Consider the following 23119-nt stretch of genomic DNA (forward strand, 5'->3'; position numbering starts at 1 on the left):
CTCATCAAGGCCACCTGGGCCGCCATGAGACCCCCCTGCGGGCTGAGGTTACCTGACCAACGGCCGCCCGGCCAGGCGGGGGGGAGCCATCGCCGGGCGGCTGCGGGGGACCAGGAAGCCGGTGTCCGAGCGGGGAGAAGCCTGGCCCCATCCCGCAGGGCACAGTACGGGTCTTGGCACACTCGAAACATCCTGCTTCGGGAGCTGTCCCGCCAGGAGCGCGTCGCTATGTCCCTGGTAGCACGCCTTGCGTTGCTATGTCCCTGGTAGCACACCTTGGAAACGCGGCTGCTTACGTAACTGGATGGGGCAGTATGGGTGAGAGGGAGCTTTGCTCTCTTGCCTTGGGGGCTGGCAGGGAGACGGATTCATTTTATTTTATATTATTTTTTTTTAACGTGCTCTGGCTGCAGTTGTTTAGCAGCGCTTCTGGTTCTCCATAAAGTACTGATTCCAAGAAATAAATGGTACTTCTTGACTTCCAGGCGCTATAACTTTGTGTCCTTTCAATACTTACCGACGCTTAGAATGACCAAGGCTCCTAGCAGAGTGGTACCAGGCAGTTAGTGATGGCACACTACAGGCAATGCTCAGGCAACATTAAAACCAGCTTTGTGCAATTGCAGGTGTCTACACAAGACGAAGGGCAAGAGTGAACCAAGCCCTGGCTTTTCTGATTTCTTCTCCTGTAGAGTTAGTGGAGAGACCCGTGCTGCAACTTTGGTCACGATGGTTCCAGAAACCAAGCCCTCTGCTCTCGTGTCCTGTCTACTTCCTAACCTCCGAGTGAAGCACCACCAGCTGTAAAAGCGACTTGCTTGTCTGAGAACAGCAAAGACAGTGCTTGCTTGAAGGATGTCATTGGCTTAATTGCAGTCTGCTGCACCAAGACAAAACATCCTTCATCCTCATCTCGGTTATGGGCTCAGTAACTCATTGCTGGCATGACACCGTTCTACTGTGCGTTTCCCCATATGCCTTGTCTTTGTTTCAAGATTTGTTCCAGCATCCAATGCCCTGCTTCTGCAGATGCTTTCACCTGAAAGCAGTTTCATTACGTTAAATGAATGTAACCTGAAACATGTGTGCCAGCATTTTGAAGACTGTAATTAGTCTAACAGTGCACCTGGTTCAGCCACCAAACCCAAGACATGCTGGCTGGAATGTTACTGCAGCTAAAACGGCATTTGTTAGCAGCATTCAGCTGACAAAACACAACTCCGAGCTTAGAGGGGATGGGACCTCTTCAATATTAGATAAAAATCACTGTGTGCTTTATAAGTTCCTCTCTCTGAGCAAGGTTGTGTTTATTTACTGAACTCTGCTCCTAATGTCAGATTTTTCTAGTATTGTGAAAAAGAATAAGAACTGTGGAGAATGCTTTCATTTATTTCCCTTTAGGAGGGACCAACATAGGTCACCTGGGCTCTGACCATTTTTTTAGAGCCACATATATATATTTTTATATATGTTTTTTTTTAATATGAAAAAAATGACAGCAGTCATAATATTTGATTTTCAGACAAAACCCATGAATTTCTTAGATTCTCGAGAAAACTGTTTAAATGTAGTTCATTCTTGTATTTCACTGCTGTTCTTATTTAAAAAAAAAAAAAAAAAAAAAAAAGCTATGTTATGTATCAGTCTCTACAGGTTTTTGTGGAAAATGATGGTTTCTTCATGCTTCCATTTACAGCTGGCTGTTAAAGATACAGTGTTCCTATTCTGTGGACCTTCTTTGGGGATCATACTAGAAAAGTAGAGGGACTTGGCTGGCAAACTCTGCATTTCTGTTTATTTAATACTGATTTGCTGGAAAGTCAGATTATCCACATTAGATAACGTAGGGAGAGATCCTGACTCATAATTAACACTGTAATAGGATTCAGTGGATATTCTGTCAATTTGATTTCTGCCTCTTGAATGTGCAGAAGTAAATTATACGATACTAGTTTGATTAAATTTGTACAAACCAAGATGGAAAAAGCATGAAGCATTTCAGTGCAGATGGATTTATGGATTTTGGTGGCAGGATGGTGCTGGGGCTAAAAATTTAACAGAATAGTGAGAAGTTGAGGCCTATCTGAAATGTAAGAAATCAAAGTAAACCAGAGTATAAATATTCTTAGAAGCTGACCTTTAAAATGTTTCCTAACATACAAAAACCTGACAACAGGAAATAAAGGCTGTACCTATGACGGAGAAGTTAACCTTTGATCCCACTAGTTAAACAGTGTAGGAGTCCTGTCAGCCACAACAGTAGTGGCCTTGAAGTTTCCTATCTTAACAAGAATTTTAACAAGAACTTAAAGAATTTAACATTGAAACCATCGTGGGAAACTCTAATGAACAACACTGTTTTTGAGAGCGGAAGTTAAAAGAGTAAAGAATTCTTGACTTTTAATGTGTTTAACATGACTTGTGATTTAGAATAGCCTGCCTCCTTGTGACACACATAGCAAGGATGGAGCTGATCTGGATATGGGATGCCTCAGAGTGCCTGTGTAAGACAACCTGACACGGGCACAGATACTGATCCCACGGCAGTGCTCTGTATCCTGGTCGAGAGACTGCTGATCCTGATGACTTATGTATTGCATAAATTCATGACAGCCTGGGACAAGCAGGTATTTTGGATCTCTGAACATTCATGGCTCTTGTTGAGGATTATATCTCTTCTTATGCCACTTATCTTAGTTTGAGGTAGGGCTTTGCTTTTGTTCTCAGCTAGGGACCAGCTTTAGTTCTTCTAGGGATAAAAAGGTGTAGGCAGACCGTAGTCTGGAGCACAGATTAAAAGACAATCTAATAATTGGATCCTGTGTTACTGGTATAGGGGACTGGACTCCCATCTTCTGTGGTCATCCCTTTAGCTCACCTTGATATACTGATGACTAACACCACTATGGAACCTGCAGCAGCTGTCCCTTCAGAGCTGGTGATAATGCCCTGAAGAATCTTAAGGTAGGGTAGGTAAAGCAAGATTTCTTCACTGCCTCTTAAGTAACATTCACTCAGAAAGGAGAGTTATATGGAAAAAAATAATGAAGATATCAAATATATATTCATTAAATATTAAGCTACTTACATCTGAGATGAAAATGTAAATAACAAGGAAAGCAGAAAGTTGTTTATTTTAACTGGAGAAGTGCATGAGTTTATTAGGACTAAAAGCAACTTTTTTTTTTTTTTTTTAATCCAGCTAAAATTATTGATATAAATAGGCTGTAATAAGCTATACTAGGTACAACATAAATGGGAATTAAAGGCAGAACGTTACAGAGACAGAAAGCTGGAGAAATGAAGATAACTAATTCTTCAAATATATTAAATGCAAGAAGGCTACACATTGCTTTCTTTGGTGTATTGATTCTTATACTTGATCTTGCATTGACTGAACCGAACGCAAACACTTTAACACAGAAACAGTATTTTACAGTTGAAGGCATATCCTCAAATAGACAGGTTCTGCACAAAAGCAGGACTGCATGTAAACTGGACTTGAAACCAGAGAGTTCTAAAAAAGAACAAAGCCCCTGGTACATATTTTGACTTTATCTACAGTGGCTAAATATCTCAGTGTTTTCTATAAGTGTGCAAAATGGTGCATGCAATACCACATCAGCTATCAGATTAAGAGCAGCAGGAAAGTGCCACTTCATTGCATATGCCTAGTCATGGTTATTTTGTACAGGGCATGTACCCAACACATAATAAAAATCTTTCTCAAAGTCACTGTTCTACTTTGAGTGGGAGGCAAGATGGCTTATTGGGACACTTGTTCAGAAAAGAGGTGACCTTTGTGAAATAGATTCTTCAGCTTGATACCTCTTAAGGTGGGAGAAATCATCACAGTGGCTTCTGAAAACTTTGCTTAACTCCAGTGGATTTTCGAATGCTGTCAAGGACCCTTAAGAGTATGCAGAGACTGAGTTAGATTTAGGTACAATGAAATATTTGCCTATCTAAAAACCAGTAGACTTGCACGATCAAATAGATAAATTGTTCTAAATGGAAATTACACTATGGAGATCAATACCATCAAGATACCAAGAGGATATTCAAATGGAAAACTCTCCTCAACTCTACTGTGCTTTGCACTTAGCACCTTCCTTCTCAGGAACTCAAAGCTCTTAGTATGCTAATACTAGTGAATTTAGCCTCACAACATCCAGTGAGGTAGGTAAGCTTACCCCCATTTCACAGATGGGAAAACTGAGGCAGAATTCTGACGTGACTTGCCCAACGTCCTGCAACTTGTCAGTGGCAAAACCAGGAATTTTCAGAAGTCCAGATCCCAGACCTCTGACCGATTAAAGTCCCTCCCTACTACCACAAAGCAAGCAATACATGCAACTGTTTTTTTCCTCCTACTGCTGCCGTAGTCCTGATGACACAGAGGAAATGAATGATTTTTCCTGATTGAATTCCCGCTTTCTTTGGCAAAAAGCACCTGGTTCTGTCAAAGTGCTGTATTATGCTCTTTGCAGAGGCATTTTCTTCTGAGGCACTACAGAAAAAAAAGATGGTTTCCCCTTGGCAGGGAGACTGTACAGGTCCAAACACAGTAGAGTCTTATTTTTTGCAGAAGACCTGCTGCTTGGCATTCTTCACACGTTGTTCCTCCTTCAGGTTCTTCTGCCGTGCATGTTTGCTGGAGATGAGTTCCACGTGCTCTGAGGGGAACCAGCCTCTCTCCCGGTCTGAAAGTTTGACTCCTTCAATCCATCCTGCAGTGCGGGGAAAAGCACAACATGAGGGAAAATAGTCAAACATTTTTTCATTCTTCCCATAAAGTCCCCTCTGACAACGCCCTAAGATCAGAGAAAAAAAGATCCCCTTTCAGCTTCCAAATAGTGTCTTAACGAAGATGAAGAGTCTCCTCATCCTCTCAACCCAACAATCAGGGATGAGAGGCTCCTGCTGAAGCCTGATGGCACTGTTAAAGCTTTACACTACTAGATTTAACTAATTTAAGATAGCCATTGCTCGTTCTGCTCACCATCATTGCTGTACTGCATAACCATGACGATATCTGCTTTCTCCAAAGCCAGCTCATCGTTTTCCCGAGCCTTGTAAGTCTTTATGCATTGAACCTGTGGTGCATCTAAAGGGGAGGAAAGATCATAACGATATATTAGAAAACAACAGTAAACCTGTGTGCACCAGCCCCTGAGAAGGCAGGGGAGAAGGGACTGCCCAAACACTAGAGAACTAGAAGGGAGACTACAGGTCTTCTACCTAATACAAGGAGTAAAAATAGGTAAAATAACTGGCAGAACCTGGCACTGAGAGAAAGCCCGTGAGTATCTTTATTTATCTTTAAAAAGGCCAGTATTTTGCCTTGGAATCATTCTAGGATGTTCCACTTCACAGCGACTCCAACTCCTCTGAGCGAGCCCACCCCCGTCGCTGTAGCAGCAGAGCAGTCTCACCAGGGCATTCCAGGAGGTCCAGCTCTCCTCGCGGAGGAGCCAAAGCAGAGATCCACCTCAGCTTCTCGCTGCTGGAAAACATCACCAGAGAGGTGTCAGGATTCAGCGTGAGGGATAGCAGTCTGATGACGGGAATGGGGGCGTGCACATGCAGGTTTGCTCACAGGAGGGTGTCCTGGTTTCGGCCAGGACAGAGATAATTTTTTTTTCTTCCTTCTTAGTAGCTAGAATAGTGCTGTGTTTTGATACAGTATGGGATTTGATATGAGAAGAATGTTGATAATGTACTGGGTTTAGTTACCCCTGTCCTGCTAGTGCACAGGTGCACAAGAAGCTGGGAGGGAGCAGAGCCAAAACTACAGACCCAAACTGGCCAACGGAGTATTCCACATCATATAACATCATGCTTAGTATATAGATGAGGGTTGACTGGGAAGCTCTCTATCACTTCCAGGATTGTGGTTTCAGGATTCTCTTTTCTCTGGGATCACTACCCGGGAACAGGCTGGGCATCATCAGTGCGTGGTGAGCAATCACACTGTGCATTACCCGTTTGTATTTTTTACTATTATTTTTTCTATTTTATTTCAATCATTAAATTGTTTTTATATCAACCTATGAGTCTCCTTATGCCTTGAACCCCCCTGTCCCTTTCTTGTGCTGGGGAAGGGCGAGTGAGCAGCTGTGTGGTGTTTGGCCACTGGCCAGGTTTGAACCACAACAGAGGGGTCAGGGAGGGGGTACTTAGGGGAAGCAGAGAAAGTGGAAGTGGAGAAGGGGATGGAAAAAGGCAAAACCTCCCGGTTTTGGAGGCTGATGGTATGACATAACATGGTAGTATCATACGAGCAGCTACGATGAGAGAGCAGCAAGGTGGTCCATTAGGGGCTTGTTATGGCAAGAGGATGTTTTTCAAGTCCTCTGCTCAGCAGCTGCATTTGATATTTCAGCATTTAGGTAGCTGAGGGACAACCATCAGGCTCCTGGGAGGTGTCTGGCTATGGTAACAGGATATACTGAGGGTAACCTTGAGCTCTTACTGTGTCTCTGTACGAAACAAAAACTCCACTCTCTTTCCCTGGTAATTCTGAAGTAGAAAGAGACGGAAAACATTTTTGTTTGTTCCATGTAGTTTCATCTCGCACTTCTCCCCACGCACATCCAAGAAAGCAGCATGATCAAACACAACAAAACGTCCACCCCTGCAGGTGAAGAGGAAGAATAAAACAAGTTGTGAGTTTTAAGGTGATGAGGGTTACAAAGTGAGTCCGTGTTGTTTTCTGACATCAGGAAAGCAAAAAAGCTTTTAATGAGTCTTCATCTGCTTCAGGCACCTTAAGCTTTGTTGGTGCCAGAAGTCTCAGAAGGCCAGAGAAGAGAGAGTAGAGTTAATGAAAAGGGTAGAAATACTAAGCTATGTCCTGTCAGAATTTTATTTGATAGCTTACAGCTTAAAAACAAAACCACCACCACCACCACAACCCCCAAAAAACCTCTTCGTTTCTTGACAATCCAGTGATTAGGCACATTCACTGATCTGCATACTGTCCTTTAGGAAGAAACTATTTACCAAGCAGAACTAGAATAAATGGTTTATTATTAAAGTGTTTCACATTATAGAGATGGAAAGGCAGGATAGAAGTGTCGCACTAGGGAGCAGAAGAAATATTATCATACGTTGTAATTAAGTCGGGACTATCAGATTCCACATACTTGCGTGATACTCACATAATGTTGGGTTAGGAGAGTGACTTGACAAATGCTGCCACTTGCTGGCAGGCAGAGGGAAAGGACTCTTTCACCAAAGCACAGACCCAGAAAGAGACAGGTATTTTAGAAGGGGCAGCAAGAATTGTGTTGAAGCACTCACTCCTTCGGCCGAGACAGGAGCAGACAGTCATTGAAAAGATGTAGGTAGATGGGACGGGTGGTGACTTTCCATTTTGGACTCAGGGTGCTGAAGTCCAGTGCTGTCAGCTCCCCACACTTCACAAGTCGCCTTGACTGTGAGATGAGTGGGAATATCTGCGAGACAGAAATGAACATTTATGACAAGTATGTACAAGGAAATCTGTACCCATGAGGTTTGGATTTGCATTTTTGCCTTTCTCTAGAGGAAGCATGCTTTCATCTCTTCAGCTGGACAGGAGTAAATCATGGTAGGCACCTTCAGCTGAAGGCTGACACAAATGACTGGGCAAGGAAAGCACTGATGAAGAGCTGACCTGTGTTCTGGTTCAAAGGTTCTTGTGTATATTGCAGGGGAGAACAAAAAGTAAGCGCAAGTGACTCTGTGAGGAAAGAGAGACAATATGTTAGGCTAGAGCAAAGCCCAGAGAATGGATGAGCTCACCTTGCACTCAAATTCAATCTTCTGGCTGAGGTAGATCAGCTCTTCAGTGCTCTTCATGCGCTGGACATTTTCATTGCAATCCTTGATGAGCTGCAGAGGAAAACAGACAATCAGTGAGGTGGGAGCAGAACTGTCTGGTGGGATCAGTGTAACTGTCAGGAGCCCCTCAAGAGTCAGTATGACAATTCCTTAGGCACCCTCCTGCAAAAGTATTTTTCCAGGTGAGCGTACTAAACTTCTCCATACTTTTAATGATCATTATTCTTTCTTAAGGAATGTATTATTTAGTTGAAATCTCTGTGATAAATATTTTTTTTTTAAACTTTGGGATACTGGCAGGGGATACTAGCGATATCTCTCAGGTGGCAAAGGTTGAATTGCTGGTCATTTGGAAGCAGCTCTTACTAGAAGCTCCACTGTAAACACAGGAGGCTGATTAGATAAACATCAGCCCAAATTTTCCACAACTCAGAGCTTGTTGCCCGCACCTGTGAGGACAGGGCACAACAAAACAGAGGTACTTCAGACTGTAAGCTGCCTACGTAGCTGCCTGAGGCAGTACAGGGCAGCTGCATAACAGTGTCATGGAGATAACCCTGACTTGAACACAGCTGGAGTCTAAGGATTTCAGTGTATGACATCCTGCTCACCCACCTCAGACTGCAGAGCTCTGGGAGCAATGTAGCACGCAGGTGCAGACCTAAGAGCTTTAAGGAAGTAGGCATCATGTTGAACTGATCTTTAGGTTTGTGGTGAACAGGGGAGAGATTTAAGGAAGGGAGTGACACTCCAAGAAGGTCAAATCATCACTAGACAGAATAGGAGCTAGCTAGGAAGAAGTCTACCTCACGCTGCTGTTCAAATTTTAGATAACAAGCTGTCCCAGAAGACTTTAAGTCTTTTCTCTGTAATAAGCAGAATAGAGGAAGGGATGCAATAGAGTACTGTCTTGCCATGCCTTTTTTTTTTTTTTAAAGCAAGATTTTCTCGTGGAGCTAGGGTGGGAGTTGATCACTGATTAGAAGCAAGGGTAAGGAACACAAAGGGGGGATGGTGTTTAGGACACTAGAAAGAGTGAGTCCTGAAAAAAGTAGCTCAGTGTGATTGGCACAGGTTCAGTCGCATCCCAGCTGGCTCCTGCTTTAGTGTTTTCTGCTCACAGCTACAGCTGCCTGTGCAGGAGTTTTGCACGGACACACTGATTTGTTACTCATGAGGATCAGTGACAAAGGCCCTCCACAAGGGTGAGGATCAGTAAAAAGCACTGGGCCATGCCAGTGCCCTGCAGCTGTGTGATGTGTCATGGCTGTGGAGAATCACAGAATATCCTGAGTGGGAAGGGACCCGTGAGGATCATCGAGTCCAACTCCTGACTCCACACAGAGCAAACCAGAAGTTAAACCATACATCCAAGAGTGTTGTCCAAACACTTCCTGAACACCATCATAGCCACATTCCTGGGGAGTTTGTTTCAGTGCTTGACCACCCTCTCAGTGAAGAGCTTTTTCCTAATATCCAATCTGAACTTCCCCTCACACAGCTTTAAGCCATTCCCTTGCATCCAGAGAGGAGAGATCAGCACCTCCCTCTCTGCTCCGCTTCATAAGGAAGTTGTAGACAGAAATGAGGTCACCCCTCAGTCTCCTCTAAACTGAACAAACCCAGTGATCTCAGCCACTCCTTGTAAGTCCTGCCCTCTAGTCCTTTCACCACCTTTGTTGCCCTCCTTTGGACACATTCGAATATTTTCACATCCTTCTTTTACTGTGGAGCCCAAAACTGCACACAGTACTTGAGGTGAGGCCACACCAATGCTGAGTCGAGTGGGACAATTAGTTCTATCAACCAGTTAGCTAAACTGTGCTTAATGAACCCCAGGATGCACTTGGCCCTTTTGCCTGCCAGGGTACATTGCTGACTCCTATTGAGGGTACATCAACCAAAACCCCCAGATCCCTTTCTGCAGGGCTGCAGAATGGATTGATGGCCTTACCTTTTCAAGAGCATCATAGGCCTGTGTTGCTTGCACTTCCTCCTCAGACCCAGGCCGAGTTCTCTTCAGGATATTCTGTGTGAGAAAAGATGTTTTTCATAATGCAAACAGGGAAAGCTGGACATATGCACTTGGGAATGGCAGGAGAAACAAGGAGACACCAAGATGCCAGCCTCAAGGGAAACTAAAGCTGTGGTAGGTGATGAGATATGGAGGTAACAAGGCCAGAAATTTGAGACACGGAATGTCACTGGTAAGGTGGCATCCCTGAAAATCTAAATCGTATTAACTGTCCCGTGGCATAGGAAGCAACTGTTAATCCAAGCACCAATGGCCTTACACACAGAATTGTTCTTTGCCTCATACTCCTTTTCTTCTGTTAAAAAAAAGGCTCAAATAATCAAAAAGAAGAATTTCATAGAAAGAGCTCAAAATTAGTTCATTAGGGACCTGCTTGTTCCCTATCCAGAAGGCTACCTATTAGTCCATGTTGCGGGCAAAAAGCAGAGCCAGGCTGCCTTCCAGAGGTCAGCCAAGGAACCCTTGCTTTGTTTTCCGAGCAGGAAGCCAAAATATTCAATAAAATGTAAATCAATGTCTTCTGAGAAGGCTCCCTGAATTATTTATTGGAGTACAATTGAAGCAGTGTTGCAACAAAGTCCTAACTGGTATACAAACTGCATTGCCTCACATAGACTATCAAATCCAGCTCATGGTGCTGGACTAACACTCAGCAGACATCTGTACGATGAAAAATGGGTTTGTTTTTGCAAAGGCATATTCACAATATACGCAAGGGAGTGGCTTTAGAGCATCTTGCCAAACTTATCACAAATGCAACATGAAGGGCTTTGTGCAGTTCTTCCAGCCAGGTCAGAGTTATATGACTTTCAGACTCGAAGAAGGATCAGCTTGAGAGAAACTGTAGGAAAGCAGAGAATCAACACAGTTACCTGTAGAAGGAGTTTGAGTCGAGTGATGCGCTGGAAAGGGAGGATGAGGAAGGATTTAAGTGAGAGGCGCTGGCATACTGGATCACTTTCCAGTCTCTCCAGGACTTGCTGGAACCCTGCATTTCCATTTCTGTGGGAGTGGTAAAGAAAGAAGCCATCCAGGCATCAGAGCAAATAAATAGTCTTCCTAGTCTCAGATTTCAGTGAGTGTTGGACTACTCCCAACAGTCAGGTTTTGTCCCTAGGGCAAGAGATGTCAAGAAACTGCACCATTCTGCTGATGAAGAGCAAGCATGGGTTTCTAACAGCTACAGGACAGCAGTACAAATGTTATTACATCTAGCTTTCCTCCTTCTGCCACGGCCCTCTGGAATAAAAGCCAGAAGTAACATCTAGATTTCAATTCCCCTCTATCGGTAGCACCTTTTACTGGGACAGTGGTGGTCTGTATTCTTTCCTTACACCGAACGGTCCAGATTCAGGGGCTGTGTTCAGGGTCTGGAAAGAGCTGCTCCTCCTCTTGCTAATCCTGAGAGGAGCTGCCTCCCCCCGTAATGCCTCTCTGACACAGCCACTGCCATCCAGTTTTCCATGTTTGGCAGTAGCAGATAAAAGGCTAATGGTATGTGAGAGGCACCAGCCACCAGAACAGCCAATCCCATATCCTTGAAGAGATGGGGAAGAAGGTTGTTGCCCCAGTAGATATCGCCCTAAACAATATCCTGGAGGTCCTTTCTGCGTGGAACTGCACCTTCCCTGAAGGCAATCAGTTGCAAGACTAGATCTCTCCCAGGCAGCAGCACCAACACACAGCACCTGAATAGCCTGTTGGGAACAGAGTCTTCTCCTGGAATCACTGTAGCTTCACCGGAATTGGGCTGTTATGAAGGGAATTGCTGCAGAAGGGGCAAGGAAACCTTGCTCAGGACTGGGCCCATGCCTGCTTAATGCTTGGTTGTGCCAGAGGGTGTGGAAGAAGAGGGCAAGAGGTGTTCCACTCCACCATCCAAAGCAAGAGAGACCGATGGTGCTGGCCCCAGGATTTTCAATCCATTTTAAAGACTCCTGGATAGCCAGTTTAAGCTTACTGACAGCAGCCATATTTTTCTTGATCACAGAATGGTTGAGGATGGAAGTCTCCTTTGAAACTATCACCTTCTATTTCTTAGTATTCTTAAAACCACAGACTAAAAGCCATTATCCAGGACAGTCATTTTTGCTCTCTTCAGTAGAGGGCAGACAGAGAGAATAGCCTGCAGTAAAATCAGGTATTAATTATTCTTTCCCTTTCCAATGCTATGGGAGAGGAGCCTGCAGCATCTCTGTCCTGCTGTCCCACATGCCACTGAATTGAAGAAGGTTCCAGCCTGTTCTTCTGGGGGTGTAGTGAGAGCACGGGCCAACAGCCTGTACCTGCAGCATTCCCCATTGTTTGAAAGAGTGAATACTCGAGGTGCAGCAAGGTAGTAAGGGAGGAGAAGGGTGCAACAAATGAGGAAACTTACAGTAACCGCTGGAAGGTTTGCTCCTGATATGTCTGGTTTGTTACATATGGTAGATACACCCTGCGGAACTCGGGGGCGTGTTTCAGAGCCACATCGCACACATGGAAGGTGAACATGTCCTCCTCAAATTTTTCCTCCAAGTCAAAGAGGAAACTGCAGCACATAGTTGCGGTGCCATAAAAGGAGAGGGAAATATCAGTGTCATTTAGTAAAGCAGGAACGGCCTCAGTCATCTAAAATCCTGACAGCCCACATATAAATGCAAGACAGCTCTTTATTTCTAGAGAGAGCATAATGCCTGGACAATGACAATTAAGGCTAGATAGCATCAAGGAAGAAGCAGAGGCAAAAGACATCTGGTTCTTGAGAGGTCATACTTCTAAAGGCGTGGTCAGGAAACAACTGAAAATTAAGACATCACGAGAATAATCCCACTAGTAGAAATGGAAAAGGTAGCAGCAAACCTTACTAGCTAAGCAATATATGCAGCCAAGCCTTGCAAGAGAAAAGCAGAACAGAATACTACAACACACAAGATTCCTTGCATGTGGGGTCATGTCTACATTTTATGACTTATGCTCAATTGATTCACATTAGGTTCTGTCAAGTGATGGCTGTAACTTTTTTTTTTCCTTCCCTCTTTTTTCTTTTTTTTTTTTTTTTTGGTCAGGGCTCGTGCAGCTGCTTCTTTTGTCTTGTATTTGGCAGGAGCTGTATTTGGTTTGGGCTGAGGTCTAGTTAGTCAAGTTTAGCTGTAGTTGAAGATAATAGCACATGGCTACAGTAGCATTTTGAACATTCTGATCTGCAATGAGCTCTGATCATAACTGCACCATTATATCTGGGACTTAACACCAAGATTTCCATTGCCCTGTCACCTAAAAAGGGGAATGCTCTTTTCAGGGCAGCGTTGGCCTGAAATCACAACAGGCCACATGCGTGTATCTACCTTGAAGGTTAGTGAACACGCAGAAGAGGAGCGAGAGATGTTACTGATGGAAATGACGGGCTGTGTCTGTGCATCACGGAGGGTGTGTTAGTTCTGGGAGCAAAGGGCCGTATCTCACCTGGCGCTGACGTCGCGTACATCGTGCAGGCGGGAGAAAAGCCACTGACGCTCTTGATTGGTGAGCATCGCCTGGAGCTCTGCTGATCGCTGGAAGTGATCCACCGCCACGTTTAAACTGCGCAGGTACGAAGCCTCAGACATGATCAACTCGAACTTGGCCTTGAGAGATGAAATAAGGGAGCACAGCATCAGTAGACTATGCAAGTCTGTGAGAAATCTTACGGAGAGGAGACGGAGGCAAAGCAAGAAAACCTCCCAGCACATGATGTAAGCAGCACATAATTATAGAAGAGAGGCTTTAGGAATGAAGGGCAAGCATGCCATTATATATAGTCTTTCTTTAGAAGACAGACTTGTGGTATGACTTAAAAGAAAAATAGCTACCTGCTCTCATTTTACTTTTTATTCCCTCTCAACTCCACTTTCACTAGGTTCCCTGTTTTACAAGCTCCCATAAATTTTCCAGCATCATCACCCACATTTTTCTCCATCATGTTTCCCATGCTGGTTTTGCCTCTTTCTCTGGGTCCTCCCATCCACTTCTCATTTTCCTTACCCAGTTTCTCTATGTACCATTTTGCTGAACCCAAGGTCTTTGTGCAGTTCACACAGGTCAATTTGGTAAACTCACACTCTACCACAGAAACTACAATTCACTGTGGTTTTATTAGCATCTTTCATAAGCTTATGTGTGGGAGAATGCTGGAAGTCTTCTACTTTAATACTCTCTTTTGCATTGAACATGCTCAAAATTCCTTGTTTTATCTCGTTCCAATTTCCCCATGTCTGTTTTCATGAAGTTACTGATATGGGACCGAGTCTGTCCTTCTTTTTCTTTACAATTCTGAACTTCAGCACTGTACTACTTTGTAAGCAATGATACCACACCCCCACACTGCTTATGTGGGTAGAGGTGACCTCTGCATTCAACCACCTACGCTCCCACATCAGAATTTTTGCTCTCCACTTTAACCACCCTTCTGGGGACTCTTTCTTGACTACAGACCACCCATCTACCTTGTTACATCCGCCCGTTACCTCTTGCAGCTTCTGCTCATCACGGGACATATTGAGCAGCATCCTGCTGCCCCGTATCATCGGGATGTCCTGCCAGAGGGACGCGTTTGATGAGACTGACAGGCGTTGCAAATACGAGTCCTGGGGAGACAGCACTTTCCTCCGTAGCCTCGGGGAGCTTGGGAAACTCGACTCTATATCCTCTGCGAAAGAATCCACTCTCTTCTGGCTTTGAATGGCCTTGTTCAGAACCACATCGCTGTACTCCTGATACAGCAATCTTGCTGTGAAGAGAGGCATATCCATTATACCTTCTATAGCAGCTTCTCACCCTCTGCTTCACTCTGGAGAAAACACTGTTGCTGTCTCATTTTAGGATAACTGAGCACATTAGACCTCACGCACCTGCTGTAAGCAAAGCTCCCCAGCTGCCCCAGTGTACTCCAAGACTCTGCTGTCAACACCATCTCTAACGCTCCCTCCTCGCTACCGTGTGGCAGGAGCCCCTCTCCTTCATGCTTACTCCAAGGGTGAGAGAAGATGGAGGAGAGGGGTCTGCCCCAGCACTCCAGGCAGAAGGTACTTACAGGAGTTGATCAGTTTGGAGTGCCGGCGTTTAAAGTTCTCCATCGCATCTGCGGGTTTCTTCTCTCTGCCAGGGAATAAGGATTTGGAAACAAAGAGTGAATGAAGAGCACAGCACCAGAGATGGCTTATCCAAACCTTAGTAACAGATCTGTCACAGCAAGGAGCTCTTTTTCCAACAAGCTCAAGCTCCACCTGCTTTACATAAAGTGGAAACACTGTCCAAAACAGACAGAATTACTTCTGTTGCAATGGGGTCCTCTCCCAGAGGCATAAACTGAAACACAGGCCTCAGTCATTTTATTATAGTTTTCTATTCCTTATCATCATCTTTGGTCCCTCAGGAACAATGGAGACTGTCACGTGTCTGTGCTACACAGGGGTGAGGGCAAATTCTATGGGGTTTTTGAGAGACTCACCGCAATATAACTGTTTCTGAACTGACTGGTTCCCTGTGTGCCTTGTGAGCTTCTTCCTCTGAAGGAACAGAAGGAATTTCTGCATATAAGACAATTAGAAAGTAAACACATAAGTCTGTTTTTAGAGCCAAGCTACAATCCAAATGATACACAGATACCACTTACCTATACCCCACCTAGGTGATGGTCTTGGGTTGGAGTACAGGTGCCCTCCTGACCTTTATTTCTGGGTCAGAAACATTCTGGTTTTAATAATCCTTGACACTACTTACACTTTACATCTGTTACTTAGCCACATTTACTTTTCATACAAAGAATAAAAGCAGTGACAGTAACTCTAAGAGCTCTCCTCTCCAGTTGACCAGGCAAACACAGTGCTGATGAGCCCTGTTTGGTGCCACCTCTCCCCTTTCAGCAACTTGGGCTAGGCACCAGAAGATCAATGGACCCAAAGTTCTAAACTTTCTTTCATGGATGTTGAGCCCCCAAAAAACCTCTCAGTGAATTCTGGGGCATAAATGCTGGACATCTAAAAAAGTCACTCCTGTGAAGAGTTTTGGAAGGGATGTAGCCTGGGAATGGATGCTGTAATCCAATTCTCACATTTATGTACCATGTGGGCATTCACAAACGGCTGCTTGAGTCATCTTCTGTTTATGTAAAATGGGGAAAGTGTGGATTTTTCTTTTGTTTTGTGAGGGATTTAATTAAATAAGGTGTGAAGAAATTCTATATAAAATTCATTGGAAACAGGAGGAAGAAGAAGGCCCAAAGACTGAGCTGCCAGTATATGTCAGGGGAAAGACAGTACCATTGCCTTGAATGTTTTAAAATTTGGAACGAAGAATTTACAGGTCAAACACATGAACAAATCTTGATTCAAGTGCTGCCAAACCTTTTACATCCCTCCAACGCTTCCCTCCTTTTCCTCTGTGCCAAAAATCCAGTATGTTGTGGAGCTTGGAAAATAAAACTAAGTAAGAGCTGAAAAGAAGCAAGTATGCCTAATGATCACAGAAAATATCATAAAGAACAGACACGCATCTTGACAATAAGCAATGTCTGAATGAGGTGCATTACAGAAGATGCATGTTTTCCACTTGTGACATCAGTGATTTGGCTTCTATGCAAGTTGGGACCTTGGATTTGACAAATCTGCATTCTTATCTGTGATCTCAAATCCTACACTCTCAGGAAGATCATCACTTTCAGAAGGTCAGACTGGAACCTAAAGGTGTCAGTGGCAAAATAAAGGGAGGTAGCAACTAAACAAGGAACTCAAACATGCACTAACAGATAAGGGCTACTGAGGGTGCGTGCATGAGTCTTCCTGACTGCTTGGAAACGGGCTGCTACAAGTGCAGCAAAATGCAACGGCCATGTGATGGCAGCAGAGAGGACGAGCAGAAGTTCTGAACTGAGCCCCACCAAGAAACTCGTTCCTGCAGGCAGGCCAAAAGAGCCCTTGTTACTGACTAAAGGTGACAGATGATTAAACATGGAGAAGTGACAAGAAGGATGCGAAGTGGAGGGGTGGGGGATCCGTGAGGCGAGATAAAACTCTCTGTTGCAGGCGTTAGTGTGAAAAGAGAGGTCTGAGCCCCAGCGTGCAGCCCTACTCAAGAAAACAGGCAGGATGCACTGGTTAGAGGGCAGCAGAGAGGAGCTAGGGGAAAGCTGGGTGGGGGGAGCTTGGGCCAGGACAGCAAAGGGCCTACAGGGCTGGAGTCAGGAGTATGACAAGAGAGGTGCAAGAGCAACGCGGAGCTCTCATGCTCTCTACCACATGGCCTATTGAATTTAATCCTATGGGTTTGATATCTGCAATAAGTTTGGGGGCAGGAATGGCGGAGAGGACTCACCCTGCAAGATGTCTGGTGGTACCGATGTCCTCTTCAGGCCCTGACGGTGCCAGTCCTTGCTTTTCACTCGGCGTTTAATTGGGTTTTCTTGATTGGCTGCTGGCTCCTGTGAAACAACCCTGATGGTTTTTTTGTCTGGCCAACTCGACGATTTTTCCAAGGGTAAATGTTTGGGCGTTTCCTCCTTTGGTTGAACTACCAAGTTGTGTTCTCCTTCCAGCCTTTGCTTGACCCTCCTCTCACCTTCTGTTTTCTCCGTGATTGCCAGCGGAGCTTGGATGATCTTTGTGTCCGCAGCAAAGATACCTGCCTGTTGCTCCCATCGCAGCTGCCCTGAGATCTCCTCCTCCTGGCAGGTCTTTCTGGTGGTCGGTGGTGATGGAGGGCTGAGCTGGAGGAAGTGGATTGGATTGGTGAATGCTAACATTGGAAGTGGCTGTACAGAGTCTCTGCTCTTGGAGTCTGTGGATGTTATCAGGCCTTCCAGCGAGGGCCAAGAAGGGTGGTCAGGTGAGGATTTTCCACACCGTATACCCATGTGCTGGTCTGCTGTCTCAGGGCTGGTGTCAGAGCAGCCAGTTAATGCCTCATTTCCAACAGCAGAAAAGCTTTTGGCCAACAAACTGACCCCTGAGTCATCAGAAGTCTCTGTATCATGGGTACCTGAGTCACCAAGATCCCACTCTCTAGTTACGGCAACAAGGTCATCTTTCTCTGCTACATCTTCTCCATCACAAGCAGAGGCCACAGTGTTAGAATCAGACATGGAGATTGTAGTCCGGAAAGGATGGCTTATAGTAGGGTGAATGGCTAGCAACTTACTTTCATCCATCCCACAGTTGAGATGTGGCCTGGAGTAGGGTAAGGGGGCCAGCGGCTGGTGACTTTCAAGGGATGGAGGTTGAGCAAGGTGATCTGCATTAAGTGCAGGGGCCTGAGCTTGACTGGGGCTTTGGACATGGGCAGGAGGATGAGGAAGCTGTTTGGCATCAGGCTCAGACACCAGAGGTAGGCTTGAGTGGGACAAAGGTTCTTCTTGCTGGTTCACAGCAAGGACCGTATCATCTTCAGAGGGCCAAGTTAGGGTGCTCAGGACACTGGAGATTCTGGATCCAGGCTCTTTTTGGCTTAAACTGCAGTCAGACTGATCAAGTAAAGGCAACTGTTGTGCTTCACGAGCCACATTTGCTCCCGTTTCTTTTCCTTGGCTAACGGCACTTTTTTCAGGGGGGGGTTGCTGAATTGTCTCTGGGTGGTTCAGGGGAGTGGAAGTCCTGCCTGGGATTTGGGGTGGTTCCAGAAGCCCGGCAATGATAGCCACAGTCCTCCTATCCTCAGGAAGACTCTGCTCTAGAGGAAGACAGCTCTTATACAGCACAGAGAAAGAAGACGGGCTGCTAAGGTCTTCATGAAAGCCTTCCTCAGAAGTAAGGAGCTCATGGGAAGTGTTGGCCTCCCCTGGATCAGTACCTACAGTAGCAGTTTCCTCTGATGTTGGGTCCTGCTCTTGTGCAGGAGTAGCTTGGCTGGCTGGCTCCTCTACAGAGTCTAGCAGTTTGTTCGGGCTGGCACCAGGACAGTCCTCAGGGGTCACAGAGGCTGTTCCACTACCACCCTCTTGCTGTGGGACAGATGTTGATGCCACAGAGGTGGGTAAAGCTGGAATGAATTCCTGAAGCTCAGCTTCTCCCAAATTTTCTGGAATGGGATGAGGATCTATGTGATCAGGTGGCTCCAAGTTATTGGTACCAGAAGAAGGGTGTGCTGGAACAGAAGCCCCTGGGTCCTCAGTGCTAGAAGGTGCTGCCACTCCTCCCCAGAGTGGTGTATCCCTTTTATCAAACCTCTGGACAGCCTTTCCATGCCCATCACTGTGCTCATCCTCCCTGCCCAGTCTTGTCCTGTCATCCCAGTCAGCTTCTCCAATATCCTGACCACCAATAGAAAAGCGGCCGGAGTCTTCCAGGTCTTCTGCCTGGTCAGAGATATGGCACGTGTGTGGAGGTGCCACCAGAGCCTCACCCACTGGGTTCAGGTTATTTGAGAACAGAGGGCTGACAGCATGAGGCTGACATCCAGAATGTGCTTCTGTGACATGAGCTTTCAGCAGTACAGCCTCATCAGCACGTTGATCTGCAGAGACAGGTTCCCCGGGAGGAATTGCTGATCCTGTTTGCTCAGCCAAAAAAACATTCTCCAGACCACACAAGTCCACGTTATGCCTGGGAACAGAAGATACCTCTGACCTGAAAGCTGATGATAGAGCCTCTAGTTTGAGCTCTTCCCTCTGCAGTTGTTCCTGCTCATTTCGTTCCTTGTTTCTCTGATCTTTGGGCTCCAAAGATTTTCCTTCTTCTGGCAGATTCTGCTCTTTGCACTCTTTCTTCTCTTCTTCCTGCTGAAGTTCAGATACTGCCTCCTCCTGTGCTGGTTCCTTATGCTGTGAAGCATTCACTTCCTCCATTTTTTTAGCAGAATCTTTTACTTGGAAGGCACTATCTGCTGGAGAGGCAGGTCTGCTCTCTGTTTCTCTGTGATCACTTTCAAAATGAAGGCTTCTGAATGAGTTTTCTTTAGGAACCATTGCTATTCCCTGGTCTTTGACCATGCCACTATTCCTTGTTTCACCAGCTGAGATGTTTCCTTCTGCTTGTAGTGAAATTTGGCTGTCATCTGTTAAGGTGGAAGACAACTGATGGGAAGAGGAAGACTCTGTATTCTCTTCCAAACCTTGGAATGTTCTTATGGTTTTCTTAGTATCTTCAGAAGTGTAAGGTTTAGCCATGTCCTCTACTGCTTCCTCTGAAGCAGGCTGACTATCAGTTGCTGGTGCCACTTTTTTTCTGCTTTGCTTCTGCTCCACACCAGCATCAACCTCCTGCAAAGAATCCGTGGAGATCTTATCCAGAAATGGTTCAGCCTTATAATGTCCTTCTGAAACAGTTTTACACACCAAGAAGCACTTAAGTGTCTCTCTCTGAGAGAGAACAGCATCAAGCAAAGGAGATTTTGGGTGCTGGGCCTGAGGGTCTGAGCCATGAAGAGTCAGTTCTGCCTGGCACTGAGGAAACTCAGTGCTGATGTCCACAGCCTGAAGGATGGCATTGCCAGGGGCTGGCCCATCCTGGACTGTGCTGGGAGAGGAAGAGTCCTGGTTGCTTTCCAAGTCAACCAGCTCTACTTGCCTAAGTTTCAGAGAACAATCCAAATCACCCTCCTCTAAAAGCATTTCTCCTTCCAATTCTGAGAGTCTCTTCTGAGATTCTGCATCATCTTGCTCTTGTTCCAGTCCTGCTGGCACTTTTTGCACAGGGTTAGAGGGTCTGCCCAGCATCTCTGCTGCTTTCCCTGGAGCAGAAGGACAGTCCTTGGGAGTGCTGAGCTCTGCTCCCTTTGCAGAGTCAGGTAGGCCAGTGCTCATTTCGGCTGATGTGTGAGGGGCATGGCGCTCTCTTTCAACTGCTGCAGAATCCCAAGCTTCCTCAGTGGTGCTGCTGGCTTCTGGGGAAGTGGTACATCCCTCACTGGTTTCTTCAGACTCCATCAGTGACACATCCTGCTAAAGAAAAATGCATTTTTCTGTTACTACTACAGAATGATACAGTGGATCTAACTGGCTCAAAAGACTTTTTAAAACACGTACTAATGCAGCTGAGAAAAAAAATCCAAAACATACTTAGCGGGTGATAAGAGTTGGGAAACAAATACAAAGGCTGAAAGTAGGCAAACACCCAATGTAAGCTTGCAGTATGAGAGTAATGCCAAAACAAAACCGCTAGTGTCTTTTTAGTTTTACAGGTAAATCCAGAAAGTGACTTTGGTCAAAGAGCAGAGATGCTGAGATCCACTTCCAGATGCTCTGTAACAACTGCAGTGCAACTTGTGAAAAGTGTTGGCCATGCCTAAGTATCTCAAACCCTAAAGGGGATTCAGAGAACAAGAAAATCATCAAAACCTCCATTAATTTTGTCATGGTGGACAAATACTCATGACCTCTTCTAGTGGCTAGCTGAGTCTTAAAGATCTCCTTGATTTCAACAGGGAAAGGCCTGTACTTTGGAGCTGATGGTTCTGTGTATGTGCAACACAGGGCCCTCCTGCAACTGATCACAGGAATTGATTAGCAAGACACAGGAATGTAAGAACTGGATTGGCAGATAACTAGGACATGACACAAAACACGAGATAGTTGAAGGTTGTAAATGACATGGGTTGAGAGAAGTACCTCCGGTGTGTGTGGACATATCTGCAGATTACAGAGAGAAACTATATCATCATTTAGTCTACTCTTTTAGGGAGGGAGGAGGGAAAAAAAAAAAAAAAAAAAAAAAAAAAAAAAAAAGTAATCTCAGGATTGTTGGACAGTTTCCCAAAGGATATAGTGGAATTTCCCATCCATTATTGCATTCGAAGTTCAGACATGACAAAGCACTAGGGAATGTACATTTGGGAAATGTCTGTGAAAAGGATGGTAGAATCTGATTCACTCCTTTTATCTTTCTGGCTTCTAGCTATCCCATGACCCACTATCCCTACCTTAAAAGACACAAAACTTTAGTGGCTCCCCTCCCTTTTCTTCTGCCTTTGGGATGCTTTCTCTAGTGCTCCAGCCTGTCTTCTCTATTCTCCATACCCTGTTTATCAGAAATGGCTTATAAATTGCTGCTCCAGGCTGCTTCACATACACTGGGTACCCTTTGCTGTCATACCAGAGCTTGTACTTTAGCCCTGAAGGATCTGCTGCAATGTGCAGTCAGACTTTCCACTGAACAAACCTTCAGTGTTCTCCTCCTTCATCCTGTCTTACAGATGTCAAAGTTTCCAGATGTGAATGCATAGTCCTGAATCTTTTGGTCAGAGAAACCATTCCCCACTTCTTCACGTAAAGCCTGCTAGCTGTTTAGGGGCAAGGAAACCCCAAGGCCTGGCTCTAGAGCATCTGCAAAGCTCATACAAAAAAAAACTTTCTTTTTCTCACTCATAACAGACAACCAAATCAATATAATTTTTCTTTCTTTGCCATTCCCAATTTTCCCACAACAGCGTTTTTTTACCAGAGTTTCAACTGCCGGGGTGTGTGCGTGTGTGTAATCTTTGGGATCAATGGTGTATTCCTTGTACTGGAGTGCCTCTATAATCACAAGTAATATTTTTCTGATCCCACACAGAAAGTAAAAGCAATAAGGGCATGATTACACCTGGATTAATTGTCCCAGTTAACTCCACGGCCAGGGCATGCCTGACCTGAAAGCTGGTTTATCTTACATTTTCCCTTACGTCAAGTGAAACTGGACACCTGCTCTGAAAGCAATGAGCCCATGCTCTGGAGTTTGAACTGAAGCATTTATACACACCTTAATCATGGGGACTGCTATTATCTTATAGCTTTTTAAAAAATGGGAGAAAAAAATTTGAGTTAACTGAGTTAACTCATCAGTTCACTTTGTTCCTGCATATTTTTTCTCATGTGATCTTTAATTTTTATTTATATTGAAAAGATAGTCATTCTTACAAAACCAGGCCAAAACTGGGATTATTCAGCAGTTTGAATTTCCCCCCGCCAAGTAGCGAGTAGTTGTAATTAGTTACAATTTCAACAAACAGTATGTTTCAAAGGGATATGTCCATTCAGAAATTTCCCATGGGGCTTCTGCCACATCTTACTGCTGTCAGCTAATAGGAAACTACTTTGCTGCTGCCAAACTGTCCTCGAAACTGTTGCATGTGGTAAGGACTGTCAGAAAGAAGCTCCAGCACAGAAACAAGAGAGCTTGGCAGTGCACAGAACATAGCGGGGTCTTAAACTTGTAAGCAGTCATAAGTTGATCCAAGGCAGGACCAACTTTACTTTTGTTGTCCCTAACAGGTATGTCTACCCATCCTTTAACAAAAATTCCATGATCACTACGGGTCACTCTTTGTGCTACA

The 23119-nt window shown here is 45.0% G+C and overlaps 1 protein-coding gene across 1 annotated transcript; it reads right to left on the reverse strand.

Moving 5' to 3' along the window:
- Positions 1-3162: 3162 nt before the first annotated feature.
- Positions 3163-20746, reverse strand: ARHGEF5 (Rho guanine nucleotide exchange factor 5). Its single transcript, XM_026868614.1, has 14 exons — positions 17192-20746; positions 15330-15408; positions 14913-14977; positions 14347-14609; positions 13307-13467; positions 12240-12392; positions 10735-10864; positions 9782-9856; positions 7789-7878; positions 7306-7460; positions 6476-6637; positions 5436-5506; positions 5003-5107; positions 3163-4730 (listed from the first exon to the last, which is right to left on the reverse strand). Exons 1-14 carry the CDS (start codon positions 20733-20735, stop codon positions 4576-4578), a joined length of 5208 nt encoding a protein of 1735 aa, XP_026724415.1. The 5' UTR covers positions 20736-20746; the 3' UTR covers positions 3163-4575.
- Between the last annotated feature and the right edge of the window lie 2373 nt (positions 20747-23119).

Source organism: Athene cunicularia, assembly GCF_003259725.1.
Source record: "Athene cunicularia isolate RWA chromosome 1 unlocalized genomic scaffold, athCun1 chr1_part2, whole genome shotgun sequence".
Lineage (NCBI taxonomy): Eukaryota > Metazoa > Chordata > Aves > Strigiformes > Strigidae > Athene > Athene cunicularia.